A 15241-nucleotide genomic window follows, 5' to 3' on the forward strand; every position below is an offset into this window, starting at 1 on the left:
ACAGTGTTACATTTACACGTACACAATCATGATTTCGGCTTCAAAGTGTCATTATCAAGTGTTTTAAGTGTTAAACAGTGCCTGGGATGGCATACTGTCATATTTAAAATACACTATTAGACACATTGTCTAAGGGTCGATATTTCTCAGTGATGAAACAAAGCAGTAGTCTTTACCAGAAATATTGACCCTTAGACAGTGTGTCTAATAGTGTATTTTAAATACGACAGTATACCATCTTAGGCACTGTTTAATGCTTAAAACACTTGATAATGGTGCTTTGAAGCTGAAATCATAATTCTGTAAGTATAAATGTAGCACTGAAAATAAACAACAGTTTAATGGTGGCACTGTCTTTAAAGAAATATATTACAACTGTGGCCCTGCATTATGAAAAATTGACTAAAGTTGGGGGATGTTTCTGTTAACCATGACGCCTCATAAGAGCTTAAATAGTCTTCCCGCTGTACTTCCAGCCCCACCTGTCGAGACTGTGGACATCTATAGCATGGCAACTGTGGAGAGCATTATTCACCTACCTCGCCAGACTACAAGAAGAGAGGAAAATTATGGAATATAAGAGCCTGGCCCAACTGACTTACACTGAGGCTAAGAGGAAATTTGAGCACCTACATCCTGGGGCTATGACCACCTCATATTCCTATGCTACGAGATCAGTTTTCGCTCCATCAGTTCCTCGAATTTCTGTCACCTCTCAGAACTGGGAGACTACACCTGCCCCCTTGATGGTGGGGGCCACTTCCCTCCCTGTTGCTTCCGTACCACCTACTTCAGGAGCAACACACTCCCAAGCATCAGGGATTTCAGTCCACACTTCCAAGCCAGAGAAGCATAAGGCTCCTTTGGCTCCTCTCAGTAGGAAGGGGTCCCTTGGGACATTCCCTTCCCAGGTTTCTGCTAGTAGGAAAGATGACACCCGCCAGCGGCTGAAGAGCTCAAAAGCAGCTGGTCGTAAGGGCTTCACGCTCATTCTCTGTCCCGAAGACTGATCCAGTGAAGTCCTCCCAGCCAGGGAAACACAAGGAACAGCATGAGAAATCAAAAAAGAAGACCCCCTAAGAACAAGGAACTTGCAGTGGCACCCACACCACCGCGACCTACAAGCTCTGCATCTGAGGATGGGGTGGAGATTCTGGCGTCCGCTGAGGACCTAGATCTCGCTGACCCTCAGACACAATGTATATAGACTGCTCAGGCAAAAAGTCAGTGGCGGTTGGTAACCCTGAGGTGTAAATTGCCTCATTCAATGTTCCATGCCTTCCCAGTCTCATGATGTCATTCTCCAGTGGAATTATGTCGGTTTTTTCCACCACTTGGCTGAGCTGCGGCAACTGTTAAGCTTTACACCTGCTATCTGCATTGCCCTCCAGGAAACGTGGTTCCCGGCAATGCAGACCCCTACCCTCTGTGGCTATAAGGGATATTACAAGAACCATAGTGACTATAATCGAGTGTCAGATGGAGTTTGCGTTTATTTCCTAAACTCAGTCTGTAGTGAACCTATGCCCTTCAGACCCCTCTTGAAGCTGTGGCTGTCAGAATACAGACGATGCAGGAAGTAACTGTCCGCAACATATATCTTCCTCTAGATGGTGCAGTACTCCTGAATGTATTACCTGCACTGGTTGATCAACTCCCTCAATCTTTCCTACTTTTGGGAGAATTTAATGTCCGTAACCCCTTGTGGGTTGACACCATGTTTACTGGCCGAGGCAAAGATGTCGAAACTTTACTGTCTCAGATTGACCTCTGCCTCTTAAATACTGGGGTTGCCACATACTTCAGTGTGGCTTGAGGTATTTACTTGGCCATTGATTTATCAATTTGCAGCCCAGGACTTCTCCCATCTATCCACTGGAGAGCACATGACGACCTGTGCGGTAGTGACCACTGCCCCAGCATTAGGCCCTCGGCCACTTCCTATATGGGCTTTAAACAAGGCAAACTGGGAAACTTTCACCTCTGATATCGCCGTTGACATTGATGTGATGGTTGAGCAGCTAACAACCACAACCATTTCTGTGGCAGGAAACATGATCCCTTGCTCTTTTGGGTGTCCCCGGTGAACGACAGTCCCTTGGTGGTCACTGGAAGTCACTGAGGCAATTACAGTGTATCGGCGAGCTCTACTGTGGCATAAGCAACACCCTTCCTTAGAGCATCTGATAGCCTTAAAGCAGCTTTGTGTCCGCATACGCCAGCTTATGAAACGACAGAAACAGGAGTGTTGGGAGAGGTACGTGTCAACCATTGGGTGCCATATGTCACCTTTCTAAGCTTGAACGAAGATCAGACGTCTTTTTGGGTACCAGGCCCCAACAGGTGTCCCTGGCGTTACCATCAATGGTGTGCTATGTACCGAATCAAACACGATTGCCTAGCACTTCACTGATCACTATGCTCTAGCCTTTGCGTCGGAGAACTACCCCCTAGCCTTTCGCACCCACAAATGGTGCTTGGAAAGGAACGTCCTCTCATATGCTACACTGAACCCTATAAAGCCACATTTACAAAGTAGGAGCTCCTCAGCGCACTTTCACGTTACCCTGACACAGCTCCTGGGCCGGATCGGATCCACAGTCAAATGATCAAACATCTCTCGTCTGACTCAAGTGCCATCTCCCTGTCATCTTCAACCATATCTAATGCGATGGCATCTTTCCATCGTTCTGGTGCTCAAACTCGGCAAAAATCTGCTTGATGTGGATAGCTGTCGGCTCATCAGCTTCAGCAAGGTTGGTTGTAAGCTGCTGGAACGTATGGTGTGTTGGCGACTGGGTTGGGTCCTGGAGTCACGTGGGCTACTGGCTCCATGTCAGGGCAGCTTCCGCCAGGGTCGCTCTACCAATGATAATATTGTGTCCCTCAAGTCTGCCATCTGAACAGACTTTTCCAGACACAAAGTGTATGACATGACATGACCTGGCCACATCATATCCTTACTACATTATATGGGTGGGGTCTCCGAGGCATGCTGCCGATTTTTATCCAGAATTTCCTGTCACTCCGTACCTTACGTGTCGAAGTTTGTGCTTCCCATAGAACCCCCCATATCCAGGAGAATGGGGTCCTGCGGGGCTCTGTATTTTGTGTATCACTATTTTTAGTGGCTATTAATGGTCTAGCACCAGCTGTAGGGCCGGCCGTCTCACCCTCTTGTATGCAGACGACTTCTGCATTCTGTATTGCTCCACCAGCACTGGTGTTGCTGAGTGGCACCTACAGGGAGCCCTCAACAAGGCGCAGTCATGGGCTCTTGCCCACGGCTTTCAGTTTTCGGCTACTAAGTCGTGTGTCAAACACTTCTGTCAGCGTGTACCGTTCATCTGGAACCAGAACTTTACCCTCATGACGATCCACTCACTGTAGTGGAGACATATTGATTCTTGGGACTGGTTTTCAATGCCCAGTTGACTTGGCTACCTAACCTTTGTCAGCTTAAGTGGAAGTGCTGGCAGCACCTCGATGTTCTCCGCTGCCCGAGCAACACCAACAGGGGTGCAGATCTTTCTACTCTGCAGCAACTCTACAAAGTCCATGTTCAATCTCACCTTGACTATGCATGTACTTGACCTAGTGCACCACTGTGGCGTTTGCCTAGCGACGGGATCTTTTAGAACGAGCCCGGTGACCAGTGTCCTGATGGAGGCCGGAGTCCCTCCATTGCAGATCAGACGTGCACAACTGTTTGCCAGTTACATTACATACATTTGTAGTTTTCCTAAGCATCCAAATTACCATTTCCTTTTTTTCACCTGTGGCAATTCATCTCCTGGATCTGTGGCCCAGGTCAGGGCTAATGAGTGTGGTTCGCATGTGGTCCCTTGTGTCAGAACTGGAGACCTTCCACCTCCCATCGAGGTCCGTCTGTGTGCATCTCCGTGCTTAACACGTATGCCGCAGATTCATTTGGACCTTTCACATGACCCTAAGGACTCAGTTACTCCTGCTGCTCTCTGCTATCGATTCTTGACATGTTCTGGGACTCTGAAGCTGTTTACACCAACGGCTCGATGGCTGATGGTCATGTTGGCTTTGCCTATGACTGCAGAGGCCATTTTGAACAGCATTTTTTGCCCAGTGGCTGCAGTGTATTCCCTGCAGAGTTTGTACCCTTCAGTAAATAAATTCATACCCCAGGCAATCGTCTCTTTTGTGTACTGGCTCCTTGAGCAGCCTACAAGCTATCGACCATTGCTACCTTCACCGTCCTTCGGCAGCATCCATCCAGGAGTCCATGTATGCCTTGGACTGGTCCTCTCATTCAGGGGTGTTTTTTGTGGACCCCAGGACATGTCAGCATCCCAGGCAACGAATTTGCCGACAGGCTGGCCAAACAGGCTACCTGGAAACCACTTCTGGAGATGGGCATCTTTGAACATGACCTGTGTATCGTTAAGGAGACTACAAATGTGTGGAAGTCTTCCATGCAGGTCTCTCGCAGGGAATCAGTTGTCCTCTGCCGACTCTGCATTCGCCACGCTTGGGCAATCCACAGTTACCTCCTGCGCCATTAAGACCCACCTGAGTGTCAGTGTGGCACCCGATTGACAGTGGACCATATTCTGGTGCACTGTCCCACTTTGACTGCCAAGCGACGAGATTACTGGACTTGTTGCCACTAATTTTATCTGGTAACACCTCATTGTCTGATTTACAGTAGTTTTATGATTTATCATTTGATCTAAGTTTTAGCGCATGTCCTTTGTCCCTCTGTTTCCTCCACCCTAGTGCTTTTAGGGAGGAAGTATTAATGTGTTGCAGAGTAGCCAGCTTCATTTTTATTCTCATAGTCAGCCAGCCATGGTAATCTGCTTTGTTGTTTTAATCTCTCCATCCTGTTTCTTGTGTTTCTGTCGTTTTCTTGTCCCTTTTTGTCCATTTACATGTTTGTTGCCCTTCATCGTTATTTTTCCTTTCATTCTGTTTTAGAGTTGTCAGTTTTGTTTTTATTCGGAACAAGGGACTGATGACCTCTTAGTTTGGTCCCCCCCCCCTTTTAATCCAATCTCTCTCTTTCTCTCTCTCTCTCTCTCTCTCTCTCTCTCTCTCTCTCTCTCTCTCTCTGTGTGTGTGTGTGTGTGTGTGTGTGTGTGTGTGTGTGTGTGTGTGTGTGTGTGTGTGTGTGTTGTTGTTATTTAGTGTTTGATATACCATTAGTTATTTTGCATTTTGCTGCCCAAGTAAAAATTTATTTACTTCTTTCAACATCCCATTTCCGAATCCTTTTTCTCCAGCATCACTTGATTTAATAAGACTGCAGTTGATCCCCATTCTGTTAAACTGATTGTCCAAGTATGTGGCATACAGATTCACCAGGGATGTAGTCAACGCCCTCCTTAAGGACGCAATGTTTCTTAAAGTATCTGCTGGCATTTCTGAGATTCAAACCTGTGACCATTTGTAGTGACATTCTTTGTATCTGTTGATAACCCATGTTAAGTGTTATTGATGTCTGGAAATGGCGGCACGTCTCTATATGCAAATGGTAAGCTCAGTGCCAAGAAAATTGTTGTAAGAAACTTTGTGGCCTTGGATCAGAATTGGCTGCTTTGGGGCTGCCAGACTAACTAAATTGTTGTTTCTGTACCGTTCCCCAAATGTAAATTTTGAAAACTTCATCAACAAATTGGGAAGTTGTTTGTGTCATCTAGTTTACCTAGAAGCAAAAACTACCTTATGTGTAGACTTCAACATCCATATAGGGGAAGATAGTGACAAAGAGAAAGCTTTTATGAACTTAGGAAGCAGCTATGGACTATTTACCTACAAATAGCAGATGTCTGTCTTGATACAGTTGTTACAAACCTAAACAGTTGGTACTACAAAATAAGGCTGGTTGATCCTCTGCTTGCAGATCACAGTGCAGAAATCAGGAACCTAAGGAAAAACTCAGTAAGTACTTGACAAATTCCCAGCTGGCATTCAAATTATGTCTTCAGAAGTAGGGTTATTACAAAGAAAAATTTAGATGATTTCAGAACCATGGTGTCAACAGACTGACATCAAATATGTGAAGAATTGGCACCAAATGACACATTTAGTCTTATGTTCCAGACTCAAAGCCAAATTTGGTGAAATATTCCCCCTAAAACCTAAGAGATATCTAAATGCCAAATCAAAATACACACAGACAACTGTCTAAGTAAAGAGCTGGTATATGTGTAGATTTGCTGAAATAAAATTCATTGTAAAACTACTAAATGACAAACTTCCTGGCAGATTAAAACTGGGTGCCGGACCGAGACCATCTGAACTACCCAATCACGACTCTTGCCCCATCCTCACAGCTGTACTTCTACCAGTACCTCGTCTCCTACTAAATGATTGTTAAAGCCACTGAAGATATTGGCATCAGTGACAGGCTATACTGTTATCTATATAGCCCAAAAGAATGTACAAGAAAGTATAGAAGGGAAGCAAATCCAGTTTTATAGAAGAAGCCCACAGTCCTTGCAAGACAACATGGCATCTTATTAGTAAAAATAGGCGAAAGCCCACCTCTTTCTCAAATTCTTGTAGGTCAGCTGAATTTAATGAATATTTTATCAACAGTAGGTGAAATTCGTGACTTTAGAACAGAGCCTGCAGTTGCTGTGAAATTTGGAAATGGATGCAGCACAGTAATGTGGAAGACTGTATCCAGAAGACTACAAACACAGGGAGCCGTGATATTTATGCGTGTCCTATAGTGTTTTGGAAGCTATAGTCTGAGAAATTGATCAACTGCTGTCAGTAGTAATAAATAAAAGGCTGCATGCTGGGAATTTTCACATTTCCTGTAAGTACACTGCACAGTACCAATTTACAAAAAAGTAATCCACATGAAGTGCCAAGCCACAGGCCTATTCCATAAGACCAGTGCTAGTTGGGTGATGGAGTCATAATGCTAGATCAGCTATTGAGTTACTTTGAAGGAAATAACCTATTTTATGATATGCAGCACAGCTTTCAGAATGGAATTCAGCTACAATGGCAGTGCTTGACTTAGTTACAAACATAAGTCAGAGTTTTGGAGACAACTTATCTATAGCAGTGGTACTCTGTGTCCCTAGTAAGGCATTTGATTGTATCCCACAATGCCCTGCTCAGCAAGCTAAAATCATATAGGGTGTATACGACTCAGGACAACTGGGAGAGCCAGGAAAAACCAGGGATATTTTTAGAATTCCGGGAATTTTTCATTGTTTGAGTTTTCAGTTAAATTTTTGTAATTTGGAGTGGTAAGAACCGAACTCTTACAAAGGATATTACTGTATCCCACCTCTGCAGAATAATGCTTCAACAATAAGACATAAACCAGAGAAAAAAACGAAAATAACTTAAATTGCAAAGGAAATGCGCCAATTGAAAATGTGTCAAAGGCTTTAGGAAGTTTATGCAGTGCTTCATAACAACAAATTGCCTTCAGTGAGCGTGAAGTCGCAACTGTTTACATTTGATTTGTTTTAGCAGTTGCGCGTGCGCAGTTGAATCATGTTTGAGTAGTAGATTCTACCGCTTCTGGCTACAGGAATGTGGCTGTTGGACGTGCAAGCAGTCACAGCAAGCAGCTAGATGTTACCGGGAAAAGGGGTGGGGGGCACCAAATTCATATTCTTGAGGGGGGGAAAAAAAACTTTTTTCATAAAGGGCCTAGCATCCAGCACACGTTTGTCTATCGATTATTCATACGATTGGGAAACGCTTCCCTGTTGGTTTTTGAACACTTTTGAAAAATTTTAAGTTGCTTTCTGAATGAATCATAAGTTGATTTTAGAATGCATGCATGCATGCATGCATGCATGCATGCATAGTGTATGTGATGTGTGTCAGAAGAATCCTCGTGCATCGGGGGGGGGGACTTTCCGCAGATGAAAGAGGGCGGGGCAATATGAGCTGAGGGAGTAAAGCCGAACAGATGAATGCCAATTGCTGTCTGATTATGAGGTTGATTGGATTTGCGAATGATCAGCATTGTTATAATTACTAGCGAAATCGATAGATTCAGACTACTAGAATGGAAATAAACGACTGACAAGAATAACAGGTGAGACAGATTATGTATTATCTTCTCGGTGAATCCAAGAAAATGAAATTTTGACAAATTTTTGGCGAGATCGCTACACTAGTAAGGACCAGTTGTACAGTCCCCAGCTAGCAGACATGCAAGTTCTATTCTGGAAGTAACGGAAAACATGTTGTTCGAACACATAATAATGCATAACCGGAAAATAATCGCTGGATAACTACACCTGTGATTCCGACAGGGTTAGTGAAGTTAATTGGCGAACAAATTTTGACAGTGGCAGCAATAGCTACAGAATTGGTGATGACAAGATTGATAGAATGGGCACATCACACAAATTATGAAAGAATAAGACTATTCCAAAATTATATAAAAATTTCGTAATACTAATTTTTGATGTCATGCTTGAGAAGCTGGTGCGTATAAAGCTTTTTGTTTGTAGTAGGCCTAATAGGCATTTGATATTGGTACTTCGTGGATTATATTCTGTCATGTTATAAAAATGGCCATTTGTGCCAAAACAGTCTCGTTTATTTGGTGTGTTACAAATTTGCTGCCATATTAGAAAGGCCCATTTTGTTTTATCTAGCAGACAGTGACAAAATAGATGTAATCAGATCAAGAAACCACACCACTCTTGGGTACTATTTGTATTAACAGCTTTTGCAGTATTAGATAGCAACAGTTCAATTTTTCATGTAGCAAAACGTTTGGCGAACTTTGATGAGGTAATAGATTCTTTTGCAGAAAGGAAAGCATGCCATGTAAAGTTGTAGCAAGATTAGAGAGAAAAAATGCTAGGAGCTAAGGTTTCTAGGAATGTGTAATTTCTTGCTTATCTCTTGCCAGTATTGGTTTTGTATATCCTATATTTATGTCGCAAAACAGCAAGTTAGTAACTAATAGGCAATAAGGAGTTCAGATTTTCTGAAGAGTTGTTGTTCTCTCGATTACAAATAATCCCATCTGCTATTAATTGCGAGATTTTTTTAAAGAGGGGCAGGCTATCAAACCGGCCGACTTAAAGCAGGAGAGGCATCACAGGATATTTCATTTTCCACTCGCATGAATATGGTTTGGACGTGTCGTAGAGAAATGGCTTTATGAAGAGGTGTGGCACTGCACTTTGGCATACTTAAGACCAAATAATATGTCTTACATTTCCTCGAATACATAATGTTTTATGTTTCAGAAAAAATGTGCGCTACAAGATGAACATATTTTGAATATTCGAATTTTTTAATTATTGACTCTGTTCACAAATGTGCAGAGCAGTATGAGTTGTTGTGGGTAGTCTCCACATGACCTGTGTTTACATTCAGTGATTTTGCTGTTTCCCCCTTCGTTTATTGTCACATCAAATGAAAACAAAATGGATATCTGTGGCCGGGAGCTATCAAGTGTATTAAAACACATTCACATAATTACGGAAGGCTAAAATATGTCATTAGTTTCAGATTTGATTTTATTTCCACCTTTGACAAACAAGCGTTAATTGCCTTGCGGAACAATGAAGTTATTTTTGTCTGTTTGCTAAAGAAATTTGACTTTTGTTAATCTTTTCCGCAGAGGCAGTCAATGTATTTGAAACGAAATGTTTAATTCCACAGTACTGGTGCTCCAAGAAAATTTACATCCTGAAAACCACACTGAAAAGCTTAGTATCAGGTCGAGGTCTACTTCATTGGGAATCTGGACATAAGAATGTGCACTTTAAGTATGCACTTTTATTGTGCACATTTTAATATTGTTCATAAAGTGCTCTTGCAGTATCCTCTGATGTCTTGTTCCTTTTACGACAATGTATGATCTTTCGATGTTTTACACGTACTTACATGCTGGCTTCCTACGTCATGATAGCTACCCAAGTGCGGTGTTGCCTGTTATCTGCACTTTGTGGCAACTGCTGAAATGAACCTATTTGTAGCAGGTCACGGGAAAATATTGCGAATAGTGGTTTGAAAAGCTTTACTTTCAAAGTAATGTGCCATGAATTTATTAAATCACAGAGTGTTTGACTCTGATGACGCAACATTTTGAAGAATTTCTAAACCTTGAAGATCAGACATTGTCATTATTAAAAATTTTACTGGCACATGTGTGTGATATATCTTAAACTGTAACACGCGTAAAAAAGATAAAAAGTATATGTGAAAGCTTTCCTTCTCTTGCAGCTTGAGAACAATATTATGTGTGAAAACTTCTAAAGTGCCGGGAAATTGTACGCCCGTGTATAAAACCATAACCATTCAAAGGATTGATTAGGGAAAATATACTGTCACCTGGGAGAAAGTGTATTTTTAACCAGGAAATCCAGAAAAATTTTTCCTTGCCCATGTATACACCCTGATATGCTATTGACAGAGCTGTTCTACGAACTCTCTAATCCTACGTAAAAAACAGATGACTGTCAGTGCAAGGAGCAGAATCAGATGACATGAAGCTAAAACATGGTGTGCAACAGTGATCTGTAATAGGATCTATGTTCTTAATTTTCATTAATGGCATGGGCAGTTTACATATGACAACTTTGGTTTCCAAAGGGGAGAATGACTTCAAGCTGTTCAACAAGCAGAAGTCTTATCCAGTGAGGCCAAGGCCCGGTCCATCATGAACAATATGAAAATTAATGAGGATGATACGCACTGGGTATGACAGCAGCTTCTGGGCTTTTTCCATTGATACAATGTTAACCTGGCAACAGCACACCAAACTTGTATGTTCCAAACAAACAGGTCATAGACCGTTTGAGGAAACTGAAAGAAATGCTGTTCCACACCAGTACCTAGCAACAGTCGACTATGCAATATTTCACAGTCTAATCAGCTATGGGCTGTTATGTGGGCTGCAAGAATGTTTTTTATTACAAAAAAGCCATTCGAATCATTACCTCAAGCAAATATACAAACCAATTTTTTGCCAGATGTGGAGTTGCAACTTTTTAGCCAATATATTTTCAACTGCATTGTTCACACAGAGACAAATGAGACATACAGAAAGAAGTGCAATTAATTAGTACAGCAATTGCTATAAAGACGGTATATACAGACCAAGATGTCAATTAACTGACACATAACAGCTTCCCAATGGTGGCCCTAAAATTATTTAATGCACTCCCTAAAGATACAGTCACTACCAGTCGAACTATTTAGGAGCAACCTTTGTACAGCAGGGAAGAATACTTCTCTGGCGAAGAATGTATTTTTCTTATGCCCTCCCTCTCACTCCTTGCATTGAGAGAGAACTGTCCTTTCACTGTAGCAGTAGCACCCAGAAATTTATGTTGACGCCCTCCCCAGTTGAGACCCAGCAATTAATTTTTCTCCTTCAGCATATGCTTCTTTGGCATTGGGCCATTGACTTCTGTTTACAATTTATGTTGCTGCCTACGCAAGAAACCGAACATGTCACAGGGCATTTGCTTACACTACAGAAACTAGCCACAACAAAACTGAAACAAATTGCCGTATACTTTGTCAATTCATATTCAGTTACAGATAAGCATCAGTTTCCACTTTCAGAGAAACTTACCTCTTAATCATTCCGTTGCAGTTAACATCTTTACTAAATGCAGTGCTATGCAAAAAGGAACATTGCTATTAAAAATATTTGCACAAGGAAAAAAAAATTAAGAACACTAGTAAAGTTTCCTCTTTCAGTTAACTATAACTTTGCATGTAGCAGCTTGCCCAGGTTTCCGTTGTTTTTTTCCCATTCAATCCCAGAAATTTGGAGTTCTTAAAAATTGGTGTTGTTCTCCATTGACAAGAAGCTAACATGCTTGCAGAAATGCAATTATCAACAAATAAGTTTTGATTTGTCACTGCAGGTTCTATGAAGAACACGCAAAGTTACAGTGGAATGAATGTTATGTTTAGTAGTTCTGTATAGGAACAAGGTGTATTAGAACTTTATTCTACAGTGATCACCTACAGTATTTTATTTCAACATTATTATAACCTCTAGTTTAATACATTAACAAGTATTTACAAAATAAATACATATGAAATTACATTACATATTTTTGTGAGTTAACTCACATTACACGCACTTAAGTTATGTACAGCTGAAATTTAACCTTGCAGTGTATAGAGTAGCATTTGCTAATGTCACAGTTCAACATTTCTCTCCTCTGTAACTGTATTCTATGTTTCTCACAGTTCTTATTCATTAGAACAAGAAGGAATAATTTGTACAGTCAGTCTAAGCTGCAAATGAGGATTTGTCTCTTTGGTCTGGTTTGTAAAATTTTATGATATTGTTAATTCATGCTTACTGCAACAGTCTCCCCTGGTCTTTTAATTACACTGGAATGTTTTCCTATTGATTATCACCAAATGACACTTGAACCAGGGAACTCAACTCCAGGTGTTCGCCATCGGTTTGATGGTTGGCAGCTGCAAAAAAATTAAGAAAATTGGATTGAAAATTCAGAATAGTTGCTGCAGTACATTGATACAGGATTAACTATCAGTTTCTCTGGAACATTGATATTTCTGACCAGTCTGTTTATTAGCTGGCTTATCTTGAGATTGCTGGAATTGTTTTGTTTAGAGGATGCTGTTAACCAGTTTTCACTGTTTTGTGCTCTGACAACTAAGGTAATTTTACGAAATACAGTAGATTGTTACCATAGAGGAAGCATTGAACAGCCCACACATTTAAAGGACATTTCAAAGTGGAAAAAGCAGTTCAGTTCTAGGGCCCAACTCAATTGAGCCAAGAGATGACAGTTTATGTGGTCATGTAAGAGCTTATCCAAGAGCTTGGTCTACTTTTAAATACTTTAAATTCACTTGTCTGCCACACACTACCTTTGTGGTAATTAACAATTCTACATGATGCAGAGGAATTTTTGTAAAAAGCTTTGGGACAGCAGAGTAAATACTTGACAGAACACATTGAGCTTCCCTTTTGTACCGTGTACATATCATATATCATTTCCCTTCTCCAGAATTGTGTATTGATTAATTATTGCCTTTGTAGAACATATGGTCATAGTCAATCAGAATATAAAAGAACATTTTATACCAGCTAATCTTACTCCAGAGATGAAATGATGGACATATTAAATTTTCTGAAGAGGAAGGTAGAGATTATGAAACAAACCTACCAAGATTAAAGTTTCTCTGCCCACCCTTATCACAGTTCCTGTGAAAACTGATCTAGGTGTAATCATTTTAATAAAGAAGTGGTGCTTTACCTGCAGGAGTCAGGATCAAAAAAGAATCCTGTGGTACATTCCCTAGTGTTTCTACATTTGCACGAGCATTCATGTGGATCCCACAGTTTGATATTCTGCTGATTTGTACATTTTTCTTCCTCATCTGTATTTTGGCATGTACAGGCACATTCATTGGGTACATATTTCTGTAATTTGTTGCAGTCCTAGAAGCACAGGAAGATACAGTAAATAGTTTTTCACATCAACTTTAGTTAATAACAGGCAGGTCATTACATACATGCAAGAAGTGTAAGTGGATGTAATATAGTCTGTCTGTAAACTAAAAAGCCAGCAATTGTTTCTGTGTCTCTCTACCTTATTGCACTGAGGTGATGGAAGTCTAGGGATAGCGGTACACACATTTACAGATGGCAGTAGTATCACATACGTAAGGTCGAAAAGGGCAGTGCATTGGTTGAGCTATCATTTGTACTTAGGTGATTCATGTGAAAAGATGTTCAGATGTGAATCTGGGTGCATTAGGGAAATTACCAGAATGTGGAGTAGTAATTGGAACTAGACACATGGGACATTTCATTTTGGAAATCGTTAGAGAATTGAGTATTCTGAGAGCTACATTGTCTAGTGTGTGCTGAGAATACCAAATCTCAGGCATTACCTCTCACCATGGACTTCACTTAGCAACAGAGAACAGCATTTGCGTAGAGTTGTCAGTGCTAAAAGACAAGCAACAATGTGGGACATATCCAGTATGACAGTGCAGGAAATTCAGTGTTAGTGGGCTATGGCAGCAGATGACCAATGCGAGTGCCTTTGCTGACAGCACGACATAGCTTGCAGCACCTCATCTGGGCTCATGACCGTATCAGTTGGATGCTGGAAAACAGTCACCTAGTTGGATAAGTCCCAATTTCACTTAAAAAGAGCTGGTGGCACACATTCAAAAAAGCCATGGACCAAGCTTGTTAACAAGGCAATGTGCAAGCTAGCTGTGTTTACATGAAATGGACTGGTCTTCTGTTCCAGCTGGCCAAATCAGTGACTGGAAATGGTTATGTTTGGTTACTTGGAGACCATTTGCAGCCATTCAATGAAATTTTTGTGGTTACAGTGTGCTATGTCACCAGGTGTCAATTGAACATTCTGGACAGTTTGCGTGAATGAATCTCGTTGAAGATTTATGGTACATAATCTAGAGGCCAGTTTGAGCACAAAATTCTGTACCAGCAATACTTTCACAGTTACACAGCTATAGAGGCAGCCTGGCTAAATATTTCTGCAGGAGACTTGTTCAGTCCATGCCACATAGATTGCTGTGTGTTGCCTAGCAAAAAGAGGTGTGACATATTAGGAGGTATCCCATGACTTTTGTCCAGGCAGTGTCACAAAAGTTTTAGTATGATGCACATGCAAACATGCTCATGTAATTAATAATGCTGTATAGTGTTAATGCATTTAGTAGAAAATAATCATTACTTAACAGACAGAACAGAACAGAATTTACTTAAACTACCACACATTGCTTTGCTTTGCTGTGCTGCCGAAACTTATGCTTAGGCATCCTGTAAGGCATTGTTTTATTTGCCAGGAAACATGGTGACGTGCTCTTCCGTTCACAAACAAAATATGATGAAGGTTGAATGTGGAATTTGGAATTTATTTTATATGAAATTGTCCATACCTAACCCTACGGTTGAAGTAACCACATCCATTCATTAAATCTCAGCACATTGTGGGATGTCACTTGTAAAAAACAAAAAAACAAAAAAAACTCCTCCTCCCCCCCCCCCATCCCATCACTCGCGCGCGCGCTCACACACACACACACACACACACACACACAGAGAGACAGAACATATTTGATCTTGCTTCAGCAGCTGTAGTAGTTTTTTACATATTCTTGCTTCATGTCTGTTAGTATTTCACATGGTTTAAGAATTCTGTCACTGAATAGAAGCGGTGATCATTAATGGGAGAGAGGAGGTGGAGGAAATCTTTTCCAGCCATTTTCCTTCTGTGACAGTAAA

At 41.2% G+C, this 15241-nt stretch overlaps 2 protein-coding genes across 5 annotated transcripts in view; one reads left to right on the plus strand and one right to left on the minus strand.

Moving 5' to 3' along the window:
- Positions 1 to 15241, plus strand: part of LOC126281166 (uncharacterized) — a 39911-nt gene that overhangs the window by 17228 nt on the left and 7442 nt on the right. The gene's annotated exons all lie outside the window — the stretch shown is intronic.
- The window catches only part of LOC126281165 (vascular endothelial growth factor A-like), a 100513-nt gene continuing 97238 nt past the window's right edge, over positions 11967 to 15241 (minus strand). Inside the window, exons 6-7 of the mRNA XM_049979838.1 lie at positions 13233 to 13417; positions 11967 to 12426 (exon numbers count right to left, since the gene is read on the minus strand). Coding sequence (XP_049835795.1) covers positions 12360 to 12426; positions 13233 to 13417 — 252 coding nt within the window. The 3' untranslated portion in view covers positions 11967 to 12359. The remainder of the gene's footprint in view (positions 12427 to 13232; positions 13418 to 15241) is intronic.

Source organism: Schistocerca gregaria, chromosome 7 (assembly GCF_023897955.1).
Source record: "Schistocerca gregaria isolate iqSchGreg1 chromosome 7, iqSchGreg1.2, whole genome shotgun sequence".
In the NCBI taxonomy this organism is placed as follows: domain Eukaryota; kingdom Metazoa; phylum Arthropoda; class Insecta; order Orthoptera; family Acrididae; genus Schistocerca; species Schistocerca gregaria.